Source organism: Pararge aegeria, chromosome 25 (assembly GCF_905163445.1).
Source record: "Pararge aegeria chromosome 25, ilParAegt1.1, whole genome shotgun sequence".
Lineage (NCBI taxonomy): Eukaryota > Metazoa > Arthropoda > Insecta > Lepidoptera > Nymphalidae > Pararge > Pararge aegeria.
Genome location: NC_053204.1, coordinates 7971510 through 7991012, shown reverse-complemented (window position 1 = coordinate 7991012; position 19503 = coordinate 7971510). Strand labels below are relative to the sequence as shown.

General features: G+C 35.1%; 1 protein-coding gene across 1 annotated transcript; it reads right to left on the bottom strand.

Annotated features, from left to right (window-relative positions):
* Nucleotides 1-586: 586 nt before the first annotated feature.
* LOC120634879 lies at nt 587-17508 on the bottom strand. The gene is made up of 12 exons (XM_039905729.1): nt 17365-17508; nt 14790-15025; nt 12155-13478; nt 11290-11471; nt 9880-10065; nt 7727-8926; nt 6753-7070; nt 5439-5807; nt 3864-4051; nt 3022-3147; nt 2318-2563; nt 587-2004 (listed from the first exon to the last, which is right to left on the bottom strand). Exons 1-12 carry the CDS (start codon nt 17405-17407, stop codon nt 1977-1979), a joined length of 4446 nt encoding a protein of 1481 aa, XP_039761663.1. The 5' UTR covers nt 17408-17508; the 3' UTR covers nt 587-1976.
* Between the last annotated feature and the right edge of the window lie 1995 nt (nt 17509-19503).

Here is a 19503-nt window from a genome sequence, read left to right as displayed (position 1 = left end):
TTAGAAAGTAACACTAATATATAATACATTGATTCTTCAGTGTTAATAGAAAACGAACTAGGTACTGGTATCATAATAATTTTAAAAAAGATAAAAAATACATTGTTTATCTTGTTATATATAAAAAAGTAGTGTCACAATACTCTGAAGCGGTTTGAATGATTTTTGTGTACATTTGGTAGGTATGAGAATAGGTCGTAAAGTATATTTGATATCGCTAGGTGATATGGGTTTCCATATCCAGATTTTTTTTGTCTATTTTATTTTTTATGTATTTATTATTTATTATAAGATATAGATTTAGAAAACCTTATTGCGAATATATACAACGTGTAACGGAATTTCGAAAAACTGTTGAAGGGTGCATAAGTATATTTCATAAGGAACCACCCTGCACAAATATTATATCAAAAGGAGCATATTAATTTTCATACAAATTAATTCAAAACATTCTAAGTGTTTAATTATGACAACCCTATTGGAGATAACAAACCGACACGTGCATAGTACCTATGCCACGCGACGAGTACCTAATAAAGTCACAGGAGTCACTTGATTTGACTTTTGCGATGTGATGTTAGGGCTGTGTCTGATTTCTTTCAGTAAAAACTATGGCAATGGTTTACTCAAAAACTATTAGCGTTTAGGTTTCACAGATAAGTCTCAGAGACAGTAAATAATGTCTCACGTTGTATATAAAAAGCAATAGTTTCCCTGACCGACTTCAGCCGCATGGTTCAGAGATTTTCCAGCTACGATATGCACAATCTATTCCCTCATTCTTGTAGCCTGATGACGGCAGCTCCGACAAGACCAGAAACAAATCAGATGCTGAAGGCAAAAGGGTGAGGCGTCACGTATTTCCAAACTCCGGTACTAAGAATTTCTTGGTTGAGAAGCTACAAACAATTCAAGATACATAAAAGACGGTAGATACAGACACAGTTGTGTGCAAAGGCGGTCTTATTTTTTTTTTATCAAAAATCACCTATAAGCCCATTAGCCCAGTTGATGGTGCTGCTGCCGAGAGATGTATATAAAACCGTAATAGCATAATGTTATTTTAAAGTTAAATCGGCATAATGAATCGGAAGTAAATTCCGATTCATTATGCCAATTTAACTTTAAAATTAAATTGTAGATCATGACGAAACATTAGTAAATTAAGACTTTCTTTTATAACTGTAGATACATCAAAAATATTAATTACGCATTTACATACATTACTTAATTTATATAATAGACTTTGAATAATAGTTATGAATTATTTTTATTTACCTCGTTTTTTTTTCTTGCATTGTCACGCAGTTCTTGTCTTTACTAATATATTTACGGTATCTTATGTACGTCATAAACATATTTGTCGTATTAGTTTAAAAAACGAAACCGGCTAGGGTCTCCTCTAGAAAGTCAAAGCGTACGTCGAATCCGGTAATTGTATACAAAGACAGCATTATTAGTATATGAAATATGGTATAATTTTAAACGTCATAAACATATTTTTTTAGTAGTTTGGCCAAGGAAACCTGTAGAAGATCTCCCCGCGAATTAGGCATGAATAAAATAAAGTAAATTGTACGTGGGAGCCTTGTCCTTAAGTAATGCCGACATACTTATAGTATCTTTTATGCGTCATATAGATATTTGTCATAGAACTTTAGCTAATGCAACTTGCAAAATATCCCAGTTAGTTTATGTTACAGAAAAAATCACTTGCAGCATTGCCAACAAACTTATGGTATATTTTGTATGTTGTAAATATATTTGTCATAGATTTTAGTAAACGTAACACGATAAATATCGCCGTTTAAATTATTCACAAGTTTATTTTACATAGAAATCTCTTTTTTAAAACATTTTTTATGTTTTGTATGTCATATACATATTCGTCATAAAAGCTTGGCCCACGAGACCTGTTAAATAACCCTGTTTAAATTAGGCATAAGATTATTTTATATTCAGAAAAATCTCTTGCCTTAAGCATTGCCAACATATTTATGATATCTTTTGTATGTCGTATACATATTTGTCATAGTGTTTTGGCCAACGGAACCCGCTCAAGGCCTGTATGACGTATACATATTTGTCATAGTGGTTTGGCCAACGGAACCCGCTTAAGACCTCCGTTTAAATCAGGCATAAGTATGTTATATTTTAGGTGAAAAATCATAATTTATGTTTCGTATGTCATATACATATTTGTCATAGAAGCTTGGCAAAAAGGACCTGTTTAATATCCCTGTTTAAATTAGGCATAAAATTATTTTATATTCAGAAAAATCTCTTGCCTTAAGCATTGCCAACATATTTATGATATCTTTTGTATGTCGTATACATATTTGTCATAGTGGTTTGGCCAACGGAACCCGCTAGAGATCGCCTCAGGAAAGCCAAAGCGTACGTCGAATCCGATACTTGTATAAGCAGAGATATGGAGTTTTCTATGTGCTGTCTGACAATTTTGGGTGGTGGGTTCTGCTCTAGCCAGGTGCAGAAATCTGAGACTGCGTACGCTGAAATACGGGATACATGGGTTCTACGTTTGCATATCGCTTGGGTTAGTCTGAAAGAAAATAGATATTATCTTAGTATATAACTTTAGAAATAACATACTAGTTTTCTGGTACATATTTGACGGCCGATTGGCGCGACCCTGCTTTCTGAGCCCAAGGCCGTGGGTTCGATTCCCACAACTGGAAAATGTTTGTGTGATGAGCATGAATGTTTGTCAGTGTTTTTATGTATATTCTAAGTGTTTATGTATATTATTCATAAAAATATTCATCAGTCGTCTTAGTACCCATAACACAAGCTACGCTTACTTTGGGGCTAGATGGCGGTGTGTGTATTGTCGTGGTATATTTATTTATTTATGTATTTAATGTACACTATATTGAAAGGGAATGATTTTTTGTATGAAGTTTTTTGAATTATAAATTTATAATTAATTACACTAAACAGTCCTTCCTTCAAGTCCTAACAAAGTATAGCTAGCGGGTTTATAATAATGACTGTACGTACTTTTCAATAGAATGCGCCATATCAGCTAGCTTGTATTCCACGGCGTTGTCCATCTCACTTTGAAAGGTGGATCTCTCGCAGAGGCATAACACCAGAGCTTTGTAGCACTGCATGAAACATGGCCACCTGTAATAGTGTAAGATTTTTTTTTTAATTCTTGAAGTACTAGCTTTTTGTGACAGAACTCCGGGGAAGTACTTTTGTTTGTCGCCAAGCATTGCTGTGTTTCTGTCTGAAGAACGTGGTTGTCAGTGTAATTACAGGCATATAAGGTAGGTAAATGGACACAGGCATGTTTCTTGCATGCCCTACGAAATGTTGCTATGTTTATAAATAGCTCTATCTTTTATAACTACATTAAAAAAAAATATGCCTTGTCCTAAGAAAAATAAATGTTGCCTTTACTATAAAATACAAATGGTTTCTGAAGGTACACACAATTCAAACATTTTTAGTAAAAGTTATTTTCATAATAACGATTCATATTTCATTCCTAAAAATGATGATGGAAAATCACATTTTAGTTTTCATTTTTTTTACGTTATTGAAGCTTACGAGACTTCTGGATAAAATAGCTTTCTAATAAGGAAAGAATTATTAAAATCGGTTCGGTGGTTTTAAAGTTTATCAAATACAAATACAAACACGCACAAACAAATTTTTCCTCTTGATAAGTGATCTTGGTGAAATAACCGCCGCAGCACCGCGCCGCTTACACTCGATATAGCATGCTTCTTAAAAACCCAACTATTATTTGAATTATCTTTTGGTATTTTTTTTGAATTTTTAGGATAGTTTTTTTTTTAAATAATTATATATACACACACGATGAACTGACTTACCTATCTTCCAATAATTCCTCCCTGGATAGTAGCAAATTGTTTAGTATGGCAACACTTCCATAAAATATGGTGACAAATCCCTGCCAAGAGATTTCACACTTTACGTCTATAGTGGCACGGCCCAAAATGAAGTGCATTAGATGATGCAACTCAAATATCGAGTCTAGGAGTATGTAGTCTAGGGAAATCTGGAAATAAGTATTTTACGAAATTATTCTTACAAAAAACCACTACTGAACCAGTATTTAATATGATTTTGGGTGTCTTTTGTCCAAGAACCTTAAATGTGTTTTATTTCAAACTAAATAACAGTTTCAGAAAAGGAATCAGCACGTTTATCTCGCTAACCGAATCAAAAATTTTAATTACTTACTACCAAACAAAAATAAACTACTAGAAATATATTAATCTTCTCAAACATAATTGTAGTCCCATAAATTCGATTTACCATTAAACCGTGTTTTTTTTTTTTTTTTGTTAACATTAATTTGTTTTCAAGTCACACAGTCTTACCGATATCCTGTTCGGTGAAAAATATTTTTAAGTAACATTTGTGAATCTTTTTCGATGAAAATAAATTAAGGAAAAACCTCGCTAGAAATGATTAATTTTATAGTTTTTAGTGTTTGCGAACAAGAACTTAAATTTTATGGGTGAGAGATTAAGAATTCTGCCATGTGATATTTCGTAATTCTATCGGAACTCGCTCTACTAATTTGATACTAACGCTTTTTAACTATTATTTCTAACTAGCTGTTGCCTGCGACTTCGTCTGCGTTTGATTTGGTTTTTTAATGTGTCATTCAATTTAGATGTAGTTCTAAAAAAATTTAAAGTATTCAGTATCGCTAAGCCTTAAATGAGGGGTTTGCTGTTTGCTGTCCGCTGAGGAGTTCTGTCCTCTATCTCCAACCACATTCATCAGATCTACACAAAGTTTGGCCAAAATTAAACACATATTATAACCTCTATAGTAAAAAAATATTATTTAAATTGGTTATAATTTGTCGGAGTTATGGTGTAAAATCGTTAAACACTTTCATCCCCTCTCCTAAATGAACCGAGCTTAATATTGGAATAAAAAGTATCCTATATTACTTCTAACACTACCAAAAATATGTGTACAAAGTTTCATGAGGATCGGTTAAGTAGTTTTTGCGTGAAAGCGTAACAAACAAACTTACATTGACATTTATAATATTAAGTAGGGAGTAGGGAGTAGGGATAGAGAGAGGGATATTTGTATCACAGAATTAAGATCATACAGAAACCGTGTGCACGGTTAAAATTGAAGCATCAAAAACTACTCCACTTTAGTAGTGTTTCTCGGACAGGCGGTTAGTCACTTGATTCCGACATTAATTATTTTACCTCTAATGTTCTAAACGTTTACCATAATTGGGGAAAATTGGAAAAGTATGAGAGTGTGAAGTGTTATTCCGTGGATGTACAGTGAGAGATGTGCACAGCCCGTTTACACTGTTTTTGGGAACAATGTGGTGCATGCAATAATGTGAATGAGGGTTCTGTATATTCCTAATTCTTTGATTAGTACAGATAGTTAGCAATAATTACCTTTTTAGCGGCCAAAATGACTTCAGACAGTATATCCAAGTCGTACCTCAGCAACTCGCATATTGAATCATCTACTTTTAGCGTATGTAATTGTTCATTCGCTTCAATAATTTTATTTTCATCGATTTCCATTTCATCTTCGATGTCTTGTGAAGTATCACCTTTACCGCCATTTTGTACACAATTGTAGTGTTGCTGTATCCAAAATTTAACATTTTTGGTAGTTCTTGCAATTAATTTTGTCATGGCAACACACTTTGGTTCCACAATGTTGGCTTTAAGACAATTTTGCCATAGACATTTTGCGACTTTTCTTATTGTCAATTGTTCATTTGTTACGTCCGCATTTTTTAGTATAATTGAGGGTTTCTGAAAAGATAAGATTATATATAGATTCCCACAACTAGAAAGTGTTTGTGTAATGAGCATGAATGTTCTTCAGTGTCTGGGTGTTTATGTGTATATTCTATGTATTTATGTATATTATTTATAAAAATATTCATCAGTCGTCTTAGTACCCATAACACAAGCTACGCTTTCTTTGGGGCTAGATGGTGATGTGTGTATTGTCGTAGTATATTAAAAAAAATAAAAAAAAATTTATATATATATATATATATATATATATATTTAATTATATTAAAAATCTGTTAAACGTTATCAACGTATGACGAGCAGTGATAGCCTTGTGGTTAGAACTTCTTTTGGCCTTACTTTCGTGGGCTGAGTTCTAAACCCGGCACGCACGGCGGTGATTCCCAATGCCTCAAAGAGCACGTAGATGTTGGTTCTGCGGCTGATATCTTTCCTGTCGCGTCGGAGCTACCGTCCCATTGAATTATGAGAATGTGGGAAAAGAAAGTGCACCTGTGTATACACACACTTGTGCACTACTTATAATATCTCCTGAGTAGTTGGCAAATCTGGCTGGAGATTGACAAACGTGCTTGTGGGTGCGTGTGTGCTTGTGGGTGCGTGTGTGCTTGTGGGTGAGTGTGTAGCTGTGGGTGCGTGTGTGCTTGTGGATGAGTGTGTAGTTTTGGGTGCGTGAGTGCTTGTGGGTGAGTGTGTAGTTTTGGGTGCGTGTGTGCTTGTGGGTGAGTGTGTAGCTGTGGGTGCGTGTGCGCTTGTGGATGAGTGTGTAGTTTTGGGTGCGTGTGTGCTTGTGGGTGAGTATGTAGTTTTGGGTGTGTGTGTGCTTGTGGGTGCGTGTGTGTTTGTGGGTGCGTGTGTGTTTGTGGGTGCGTGTGTGCTTGTAGGTGCATGTGAGATTGTGGGTGCGTATAATAATGATGTAGATCTCTTAAATCTTACCTTCAATAATGCTAACTTCGCGAGATCTCCAACAAAATGCTTGCTGAAACACTCAGGGTTGGACAGTTCGGCCAAAAACTTCAACGCGATCGCAATTTCATCCATACATGTAACACTTATTGTGTCTTGCCCCCCCGCGCTGTACACCAAACTTAATCTGCTTGTGATACTTTGCCATATTCTGCGATATATTTTATTTTTAGTTCGGAAAACTTTATGAGTTTCGAGTTTTTTTATGTAGCGTAATGTGACGTTGAGCAGATGCACTGAGTTTTCTATCTGTTGATTTTTCGAAGACGGGCACTGTATGGTTTGGATCTGGAACAAATGTATGCTTTTTATTTTTGTGCCGTGTGGTGAAGGCAGATCAGAATGTCCACCAATCCAACTGGGCCAGCATGGTGGACTTAACCCTTCTCATTGGGGGAGGTGACCCGTGATCTGTAGTGGGTCGGTGAATGGTTTGATATGATGAAGATAACCAAAAAAAAATAATAAGTCATATTATTTCATTAAAGTGACATTACACTGTGAAACTAAATACATGTGATTCGAAAACATCGCGTCGTCGGGTGGCCGCACGATTAGGTCGCAGTTCGCTCGCTGTTGCCAATGTTACATTACAGACAAGCAGTGGCGTGCGTAGAGGGTATGCACAGCGCGTGCAGAGGATATAAAATAAAGAAAATCTCCAGAACGAGTTATAAATACTTAAGGGTAGGCTTTTTACAACTCTTAAAATGCTTATCCTCAAATTTTTTATAGCCCGTACGAGAAGGGATTTTCTTCATTTTATATCATCTGCATACCCTGTGCATACCCTATGCACGCCACTGCAGACCAGTAACCAGTAGAGTATCGTTGCAAAATATTGGAAATTGATGTTACAGAGTAAAAAAAGTAGTAGAACAAAAGATGTTAGTTTTAATGTAAACAAAAACAGGTCTAGAGCTTGCTGTTATTTTTTTACTCACAGCACTATGCACGAAGAATTCCAGTCCCGTCAGCAGGCATTCCATACTCTTCTGTTCATCGGCATCATTAGTTTCGCAGTACGTCAACAGTGACAGAGAATAAGCTCCCATTGCATTCAGTATTGCCATTTCTTTTTCAGAATCTACCAATATGTCATCAGTGTTGTCAGTTTCATCAGCCAAATTACTACCAAAATCGATGGCTTTAAGCAATTCGAGCATTGATTTGTTTAATTTATCCTGTAGATTTGCTAGAATCGATCTATAAGCGCTAGTTTTTATAGCCCTCTTTTCTTTAGCTATCATTGGTAATATGGTAGAACTGATTTGGAATACTGGTTCCTTAAAGTATTGGATACTATTTCCTTTAGTCTTATGACTTGTCAATAGGATTTCAACGATTTTCTTCACGACTTCAGGATCAGTTTTCACCTTTTTCACAGCTGTTTCCAAAACACTTTTGATAATGAGATTGTTATTTGGCGTTCTTATCGTCAACTTGAATAACTCCAATAAAGAGTTATCATTGAAATCGAACATGTAATCTATGGAAAATAACTTGTACAAATCTGGACTTTTCGTACTCGATTCGAAAATAATTTGTAGTAAATAATCTGTGGTTTTTCTTAATTTTTTCGTCTGGCAACACTTCTTTACTACCAGCAGAATAAAAATGGCCGTCAGTTGGTAGTTTTCCTCTAAATAGTTTATCTGTAACTCTTTCATAACATCAAGCATATCGGCGATTTCATCCTCATTTCGCATGCTCGTTGAGTTAATAAAATCCTTAACATCTATTTCTTGAACAAAAGATGTTACGTTAAAACTGTTCTTGCTTAGCGCTTTGCTCAGAAGACCAGTATTTTCAATACAATCGCATATAATTTTGATCACTCTGAACAATAAAGCTTGCAGTAATTCCCTGTTATTAACAACTGCGTCAGTTTTGAATATTTTTATATTCAAATTGAACGCATAGGATCTTAGGAATGATTTCGATAGCTGTTTTAATTGATGTTTGTCCAGATTCCTGAACAGGCAGCTTGTTAAATAATTGTCGTATAAAAGAAACTGGGGGAAGCTTAGAATTTGTTCTATTATGACAGACTTTGTTTCGGATATTAACTTCAATGCTTTTTCATCAGCTGTATCTTTCGAGAGCAACTCAATTGCCATTGTTTTTGTTAGAAGGAGTTGTATCTGGAATAAAGAAATATCAAAATACAATGTTATGTGCGTTTTGAGTCGTCGTCGTCGTGAGGGAACCTGCATGCCTGAGAGTTCTCCATGAGTTCCCAAATGCGTGTGAAGCCCATCAATCCACACTGCGCCAGCGTGGTGGACTACAGCTTAAGCCCTTATCTGGGAAGAGATCCTTGCCTTGTAGTGGGCCGTTAAGGTTTATATGATCATGATGACGATGAAAGAGTTCTTTCGGCTCGACGCGATAATATTGGTTCGAATTGGATTTTTTTTATTATCAAAGAAGGTTATATATTTAGGTTTTAAACGTAAGCTTACAGAAAAGTATTATAGTTTAAAGGACTACGTAATCGATAAAAAAGCTTGGGTGTAAATTATTGCTCTAACCAGGTTGCTCTTCTAATTATTTAAAATGACATTGTGAGATGGTGATAACAAAAAAAAACCCGGCTAAGTTTGTTGTGGGCTTCTTCTCAGACCAGGACGCGTTTGGAACCCTCGTAGCTTTAGTTTTAAGTTTACGAATGTGGTTATCGCCATCATCTCACTACCGTGTAATTCTTATGTACGCATCCAAAGTGCCACCTATGGGCCTACTTGAATAAAGATATTTTTGACTTTGACTTTATACAACTTTTGACGTTTGACTCTGACCGGCGTAGTGGGCAGCGACCCTGCTTTTTGAGTCCAAGACTGTGGGTGGGATCCCCACAGCTGGAAAATATTTGGGTGATTAATATGAACGACTGTCAGCGTCTGGGTGTTCATCTGTATATTATAACTAGCCACTCCCAAATCCTCTTGCCAGACCGGACTAGAGAAAATTCAGAAATTATAAATTACCAAATTGCCCCTGCTGGGTATCGAATCCGGGAGCTCCTACTTAAATTCATGGCGCTCACCGTTGCGCCAGGGAGGTCCTCAAATCATTGTCTTACAAGTTCTCTTACCCATATTAACTTCGACTCTTCTTCTTGTATTTTTTCAGTCAGAGATAACCATTTCTCTTTGCTCAAGAACGGTAGCAAATCGTTTTCGGTTATTTTCAATTTCGTGTTGCTGTACTTAATGTTGAGTAGCTTCAAGTGGCATAAACTTAATGACAACTTCAAGAAGGCCAAAACTAACTGCGGGTTCTGGAATAAAATAAATAATCTTCATCTATTATTGCGATGTAAACACTTTTATCCATAACCTCTGTTTTATGTAAGTATATTTATTATATCTGACGGCCGACTAGCGCAGTGGGCAGCGATCCTGCTTTCTGAGTCCAAGGCCGTGGGTTCGATTCCCACAACTGAAAAATGTTTGTTTGATGAGCATAAGTGTTTTCAGTGTCTGGGTGTTTATCTGTATATTATTCATAACAATATTCATCAGTTATCTTAGTACCACAAGGTACGCTTACTTTGGGGCTAGACGGCGATGTGTGTATTGTCGTAATATATTTATTTATTTATTTATATCCGTCAGTTGATAGCGCATTGGATAGGAGCTCGACTTCACTTTCGGGGGGCCGACTTCGAATCCCAGCACGCTCCTCTAACGTTTCTAAGTTATGTGCGTTTTAAGTAATTAAAATATCACTTTTTTTCAACGGTGAAGCAAAACATCGTACGGAAACCTGCATGCCTGAGAGTTCTACATAATGTTCTCAAAGGTGTGTGTTCCACCAATCCGCACTGGGCCGGCGTGGTGGACTACGGCATTAACCCCTTCTCATTGTGGCAGGAGACCCATGCTCTGTAGTAGGTCGGTGATGTGTTTATGTAAGTTTTCTCCATACCCTATGTTTTATATAAGTATATGATTTATATTATATTTATATCCGTTAGGTATATTATGATATTTAAATAAATATTTTATTTATATATATTATTCATCTTTAATATACAACGTGTAACCGATTGACGAAACACTGTTGAAGGGTGCAAATATTATTTCAGACGGGATCCTGTAAAAATATTGTATCAAAAGAAGCATATTTACTTTTCCATACAAACTAATTCAAAACATTCTAAGTGTTTACTTATGACAACGCAATTGAAGATAAAAGACCGACACGCGCATAGTACCTACGTTACGAGACGCGTACTTGATAATGTGGCAGGAGTCACTTGAGTTTAATTTTTCATGTGCTGGTTTCTTTCAGTAAAAATTATGGCAGTGGTTTACTCGAAAAGTATTAGTGTTTTGGTATCACAGATAAGTCTCAGAGACAGTAAGTAATATACCTCTAAAGCCTGCGAATTATATTTCGGTTTTCATTTACACTTTGTATATAAAAAAAGAAAGGAAGTTAGAAATTGGTTAAGTTATCGGTCTAGTCGTGGCCAACAGCAGTTAATAAATGAACTCACATAGTTCAACTTCAGAATGCATTTGCCAAATTTGTTCAAACACTGATCTTCGAAGTTTTGTAAGGCCGCCCAAAATTCCTCCGCCACATTCTGCGGTACCGTGTGGTCGGCCATTTTGCAGTTGTGCAGAAAAGACGACAAGATGGACACCAGAATTTCCGCTAAGGTTATAATTGATGGACCTAAAAAGAACAAATTGATAAGAACCTCTTTTGACGAACTCTCTGGCACAGTGCTGTAGTGTTATAAGTGGAAATTTCTGGTTCGATGCCCAGCGAGGGTATTTTATAATTTCCAATTTCAAAATTCATTTATTTCAAGTAGGCTTATAAGCACTTTTATAACGTGAAGTATGTTTGTTTGTAGTGATTCTACCACCGGCTCGGAAGGCAGATTCTACCGAGAAGAAGCCGGCAGGAAACTCAGCAGACTCTTTAAAAACATAATTTTACAATTTAACAATCATTGTTCTTTCTTGTGTGAGATAAAAGCGGAGCGGCTTGCTTCCAGGCAACCCTGTCATTAAGAAATTCATCAATAGTATGGTAACCTTGATGGGTTAAATGTGTTTTTATACTTTCTTTAAACTTATGTAATGGTAAAAAATTACCTTCGGTATCATGTTATAAGAGGTATATACATACTCAGGTATTCTGCACGTTTCTAAGACGATATAACCGTGCCTAGTAGATTAGTCTATTGTTGGTATCCACTTTTTTTTAAAAGACTAACATTTTATTTTACAAAAAAATTATTATGAATAAATTGCGAAGCTACTTTAAATAGGTATTCTTTTCACGGAATGATTTGCGGGCGTAGTCGCGGGAAAACGCTAACAAATAAATAAAATGTCCAAAATACGTACTGACAAACCCTTCTTCAAGCATCATAAGACAATTCTCCTCAAAATCCTTCTGCAGAGATAACAGCAGATCTTTATTTTGCCTGAATAATAAATCGGATGTTAACCTCCCATATGTCACAATACAGTCCAGAGGGAAAATGTCCTTCCCACTGATTATTTTAGATGTAATCTTCTTTTTAAGATTAGTATTTGTCGTCTCGTTTAACTTTTGCTTCAATTCAAACTGCTCGATGTTGTTAGCTTCGAGACTCGCCTTCAGGTGTGGTATCATTTGGTTGACGAAGACTGTACCTCTGCTTAGTTTGAACAACGTTTCGAGCAGACAATTCACCATATCGGTATAGCACTCCAGGAAGTCTGAATTATTTTTCCTCGCTGTCATTATGTGCGGTAGGATTTGGTCCATCTTTTGTTCAACCAAACTGGGGTCGAGTTTTAGGGCAGTTTTTATGATCCTAAGCGTTGCTTTGTCTAATTTCCCCTCCATTTTCAACTGGCCAAGCATTACAGTTTGCAGGAATGTTATAAATGTCTTTTTGACCTCAACTTTAGACTGCCTTTCACCACACGTGTCCGTCAGACGTATAGTGATATCGACTTCATAATTTAGCAGCGATTCAAGCATTTTCAAGAATATGTTACGTTTTATTTTATCATTGTTCTCCTCGAACATGACCGGTGGCATTTTCATTGCTGGAATTAGGTAGTTCTGCGGCATGTTTAATGTTGTGGTCGCTATGACATAAAAAACGAATACAATTTGATTATCGCTACGAAAACACGAGACAAAAGTGGTTATGAAATCGATTAGAAAACTGTGATCAGCGTCCACTCTCCCATCGGGGAATGTAAAGAAAGCACGCATAATTTTGACCACAGATTGCATGCTTTCGCTTTTATCACTCGCAATATCATCGACGTTATCATTTTTAATCATTTGATTAAAAAAATGCAGGAACGATTGCTTATTGTTAAAAGGAAAGAAAATGTTCTCGCACAAATTCATCACCGCATCATGGCATTCTGTATTGAGATAACCAAATATCTGTTCTAAGCATTCGCCGTAAATTATATTTGCTAAGAACTCCAGCTTCTTCCTGGTCTCGTTGTAAAAGCTTGAAACATTGTTCAATACAGCATTTATTTTTTGTACATTTTGGCTGCGTACGCTGTGTAAAGTTTTCAATACTGTTTTTGTTATGAACAGAAAATTATCTGGTAAATCGTTAAACTGGACGGTGTATTTCTTGTTAGTTAAAAACAGTATGATGCTTGTTATATCTTCATCTTGTAGCCTGGCACCGTGGAGGAACTGGGATACAACCTGAAACGTATTAAAAACTGAAAGTTACTGCGCCTAGTGTGAGATTTCCCAGCTTCGTTTACTTATTCGATCATCTAAAAGTTAACTACAGATTTGTATAGAATCGATAGAGCGCCATCTAGTGACAGTTCTGGGAAACAGTAATGTTATAATGTTAGTTAGAAGTGACATTGACGGAAGACTTTAGGAAATAATGGGATACGAAAAACATTATGAAAAGGATATATTATGAAAATTAGGCTTAATTTGCTAATCTGTGTCTTGTATTGTTATTACCCATAAAACATGCCTTGTATTGTTATTACCCAAACAGAATCCCGGTACCCTCTACGCACGTTTCGCTCCGAAACAGGAGCATCCTCAGAAGATGTTGGCTTTACAATGTATAATTGTTAAGCTTAACCTAATTGTTAATTCATTCATTTAAGCAAATTAAGCTTAACTATCATAATACATCATGGAATTTCGCAATGTAACGCCTGCTTCTATCCAATATTATGAAAAGGTACTACATAAGTTACTTAAAGACCTGCCTGTTCAGTTGATAGACTTTTGTATATATTAGAAAATCTATACAAAATACTGTGCAACATTATAAGTGTAGCATTTTTAGAAGTCACTTAGCAATCATATTATATTATTTTTTTATAGAAATAAATGACAGATTACGCAGACAGCCCAGCTGGATGGTAAATGAAGTAAACTCACATAAACAAAGCAACACTTTGCAGAAATGCACGGAACACTTCCTTCAATGTGATGCAGCTGTTTAAACGATAACAACTCCTTGTTTCCATCAACTTAAGGCATAGGCGTTTATTGTTATAAGTATACATAACAGATAGTAACTAAAGGTAGATCTAAATATAAATAACTAGTTTTGATCTATGCTTTGGGTTTTACGCACAGTAATGAGTACACAACTTGGAAATAAATAAAACGAAAAGGTAATTAAATAAAATGAAATAAGTGCACTTACTACACCAGCAACCACTTCATTCAGATTGGAACACAGCAATTTTTTTTTTAATTATACTCTTTATTTGTACACCACTCAGTAAAACGAGAAAAAAAAAGAACAAACAAAAATTGGCATCAGACCGCAGAAATAAGCATGGCCATATTAAAGTTGTACCTCCTTTTCGCTATATTGTATATGTATTTTTGTACAACTTTCTGTGGTGCACTTCAATCAGTAAAAGTGTACTAATTTATTTATTTGTTCCTTCCTAGGCAATTCCCCAGATAAGCTCTGTAAAAAAACTTTTTACAACTACAAAACAATACGATTATATGGGTAGCAAATAATACCTTAATGATCTTGTGTTTCAAATCATTTGTGAAATCATTCTCTCCATTCAACCAACTTAGTATTTCTCTCATCTCTCTGCTCGTAATCTTGCCCTCTTGTAGTAATTTGTTCACCCATTCCCCAACCACTCGTTCTTTAGGCACGGTGGGAAAGTGTTGTGATTGGACGACATTTTTAGCTAGTCTGAGACGTTTGGGCAGAGGTATAGCATCATCACAAAGGTGACGTTTGAGTTCTGTAAGCAAATAAAAATTTAAATCATTATCAAATCCTTACTAATATTATAAATGTGAATGTAAGTTTGTTTGTTGCGTGAAAGACGCAAAAACCACTTAACCGATCCTCATGAAACTTTGTACACATATTTTTGGAAGTGTTAGAAGTAATATAGAATACTTTTTATCTCGACATTAAGCTCGGGTCCTTTGGGGGAAATAAAAGTGTTTGACGTTTTACACCATAACTCCGATAAATTATAACCGATTTAAATAATAATTTTTGTACTATAGAGGTTATAATGTGTGTTTAATTTTGCCCAAACTTTGTGTAGGTTTGATGAATGTGGTTGGAGATAGAGGACAGAACTCCTCAGCGGAAAGCAGCAAACCCCTTATTTAAGGCTTAGCTATACTGAATTTTAAAATTTCTTTAGAACCTCAACTAAATTGAATGCACATCAAAAACAAAATCAAAAAACAAAATCATCAAAAAACAAAATCAAACGCAGACGAAGTCGCGGGAAACAGCTAAACTAAAACTTAACTTAATAAAATAAAACTTTCTGTAATGAAATATGTAAATTATCAAATTTTCTAAAACAGCAAACAAACAAACAAACAAATTGAAAACGCACATAACTCCGATAAGTTAGGTGGGTACCGGGGCTTGAACTCGGTCTCCACGAAAGGCAAGCCGAAGCCTTACCCACTAGCCTATCACAGCTAAATAGTATTAAGTGACATTGTGTCGTAAAAAATTAAACCTATTGTTATTCCTTTCTGATCCGCACCGCAAGGGCCTGGAATGCCCTCCCATCTTCCGTCTTCCCTGATACCTATAATCTGGGTACCTTCAAATCTAAAGTGAATAGGCATCTTCTAGGCAAGCGCGCTTCATCTTAGGCTGCATCATCATTTACCATCAGGTGTGATTGCAGTCAAGCACTTGTCTATATACTTAAAAAAAAAAAAAAAAAATGAACCATCATAAAAACTTGTTTTAGTTTTATGTTAACAAATGTAGTTATCACCATCATATCACTGGAATTGAATACATTTGTATGTATGCATCAAAAGTGCCTTCTATAGGTCAATTTGAATTAAGACAATTTTTTTATTTGAATTATGAATCAAAGTAGGACAAGTTATTGCAAGTACAAGTTATTGCAGTTATAGTTTTTTTTGTATAATGTGATATTGTATTTCTTTTTTGTTTTAATTTATGGCACAAAGGGTCAGTGATAATTATAAAAAGTATAATTTTGTATTAAACTACCATAATTATAGGGCATTAGTTTTTAATCTAAGAACCACAGAAATCCATATTTCATCATTTAGTGGTCTATGAGCAGGTATTTTGTCATAATTCTTTATGGCGATAAATGATTTTCCAGTAGGAAGATCTACAATTTATCAAATCTGGCTATCCAGTATAAGCTGTCTTTTTAATTGGCAAACCATTTCTAGCATGGTAAGTTGCAACGCTAGGTAGTTTAGTAAGTTTTGTTTTGTACTCTAAACTGTTGCTTTTTATTTCCTTCTTAACAGTTTCTATATTAAGATGCTCATGTAGCTCACTTATTTTTGGGAACCATGGAGTGGTGTGTTATATTTATACAAGCTTTTGCCTGCGATTTTGTCTGTGTGGACTTCAGAATTGGGTGTAAAGCTTTGCTTGCTAAACAATTTGAGAGATCGCTATAGAAAGTATGTGTTCTTTTCCATAACATAGGCAATATGCATACCAAATTTCAAAGCTGTCTGCCTGTGTATTAGCTCGAAAGCAACTTTCAATTTTTCCTCACGAACTACTCAAGGAATCAGGATTAAAGGGAGCCTATGTTCTTATCCATGTCAAAGGCTACATACATGGCAATTTTAATCCATTCAGCCATTCTTGCGTGATTAAGTAACAAACATCCACACTTTCACATTTATATTATATATATATATATATATATATAGTAGGAAGTAGGATTGCACATGCAGAGCCCCACAGTTGGATACAATATGTCTTTCTTGAGTTTATGATAGTTTAATATATAGTACTTGTCCAAGGACAATCTAGAATTTTGTCCAAGCATCATGAATAATCTTAAATTTTTATAATTTATCTCTTCTGTTCTGTTTTTATATAAGGTTTTTCGAGTGAGCTGATTAAATATTGAAGAATATAAAATTTAATAAAACTTTGGTTGTTACAAACTAAAGTTTCACTATCTATAAATTTACTTAAATATTGTAATTATGAAATTTTACTAATAAAATAAACATTAGGTTAGAAAATGTGTTGTTTTGTTTATATACTTCTATACTTGTGTTGTTAGGTTAGGTTAGAAATGCGTATAGTACTTACCAAGTAGAGGATACTGTGGCTTAACGTTGCCTTTTCGTATCATGGTTTCTTATTTTAATAGTGTACTTGTGTTATTATCATTCTCTCTATGAATACCATAGGAAATCGAAAATTATCGACGAAACCCACATGAAATCGATAACATTTGATGAATTGACAGCGGTCACGATGACAGCTGACTACTGACAAGTGACAGCTAGCGTTCCCGCATGTTTCGATTTTGCAGGATGTTGCTAATCAGAAGTTCGAAAAATTTAAAAATATCTACAAAATATAAGTAAACAGTTGGACAGCATATATTATTTCTAAATAATACAATTTATAGCAATTTATAAACAGTAGGTTTCTTTTGCTTGCACATAGTAACATATAAAATCAATGTTCAAAATTGACAAAATAAAGCCTTTTTAAATGCAAAATAATTATTATAGAAAAGGATTAACAACTTAACAGTCTTCAAATTTTTTAATAAAACTCTGCCCGTGTGTTGCTAACACTGTGGCAAATCTGACCATTAAACTAAAAATTGTGTTAAAAAAACAAAATGTCGCTGACCAATTGGTGTTTAAACCCAGATATTAACAAGCGATACAATAACAAAAATACGACATTAATTATTCGTAGTCCATTATAGTTAATGAGTAGGGATTCTAAGGGATGGCGCTTATTTATTTGTGGGTCAAATTGGTGTAAAATATAAATTTTTCGCATGACAATTTATTAATTATATCAATGGTTCTTTTAAACAGCAGGACGATTTGGATAAAATGTTGTGTGTATATGTTTATCAATTGTTTCCTGGATGGTTTGATAATATAAATTGACCCGATAGGTGGCGTTGCTTTACCGGCTTCGCTAGTATGTTCTAAATGTTTAAACTGCATGACTTGTTTGTTTAGATATATATTAGGTTGCGGAAAAAGTTTCTTCGCATTTTTTAAGAAAATTCAAAACATTTTTTAATTTATTTTATTTACATTTGACTAGATTATGTAGGTACCATTTTGTTCGATAACTTTTTGCCATCGTATAGGTAGGGACATAATCCCATTGCTATATAAATTTTGGGGCTTCTGATCAAAAAACCGCGACAAGTAGTTTTGGCAGTCCTCTCTTGATGTTAACCTGACACTGCCTAAAGAATTCTGAAGAGACCGAAAGAGGTGGAAATCTGAAGGTGTAAGGTCAGGACTATACGGCGGATACATTAACACCTCCCAGACAAACTATCTTAAATTTTGTTCAGTGGCTAAAGATCTGTGAGGTCTAGCGTTATCATGATGAAAAACCACACCCCTTCTGTTGATTAATTCCGGCCGCTTACTCTCAACTTCTTGCTTTAATCTCATCAATTGTTCGCAGTAGAGTTCAGAATCGATGGTCCTGCCTGGTGGTAACAGCTCATAATGAATAATGCCCTTCCAATCCCACCACACATACAGCATCACCTTGTTGCGAGTTAACCAGGGACTCGCCACAGTCTGTGAAGCCTGACCGGCCTTTGACCACAACCTTTTTAGCACGTTCTTGTCGTACATGATCCACATCTCATCACCAGTTATAAGCTTCTTCAAAAATGGTTCGGTTTCATTACGTCGTAATAAAGAATCACATATGAGTACACGGTTCATTAGGTTTCTTTCAGTGAGCTCGTGAGGTACACGAATATCCAGCTTTTTTGTGTACCCGGTTTTTTTTCAAATGCGCCAAAACTGTTTTGTGGTCAATTCACAGTTCTTTAGCTACGTTGTAACTACTCATATGCCGATCTTGCTCCACTTTTTCAATAATGCCATCCATTTGGTGAGGTGCATCTTTGACATCAAAATTTTCGGATTGTAAACGCTTAAACCAAATTTGTGCTACTCTCACAGACGCTGCATTACTTACTACACTTTTATTCGCGGCTTGCGTTGCATTTTTACCTTTTTTGTAGTAAAATTTTAAAATGTATCGAGCTTCTTCATTAGATTCACTCATCTTCACAGTACGAAAAACAAATAAAATCACACATTTTCCTAATTTGAATTTGGAATTATCTTCTTTAAAATTTAAACTTTCAAGTTTCAATGATACCAAGACCAGCCAAATACAAATAGTATAGCCAAAGGGATTTTATTACAAAGTCATAAATACTAT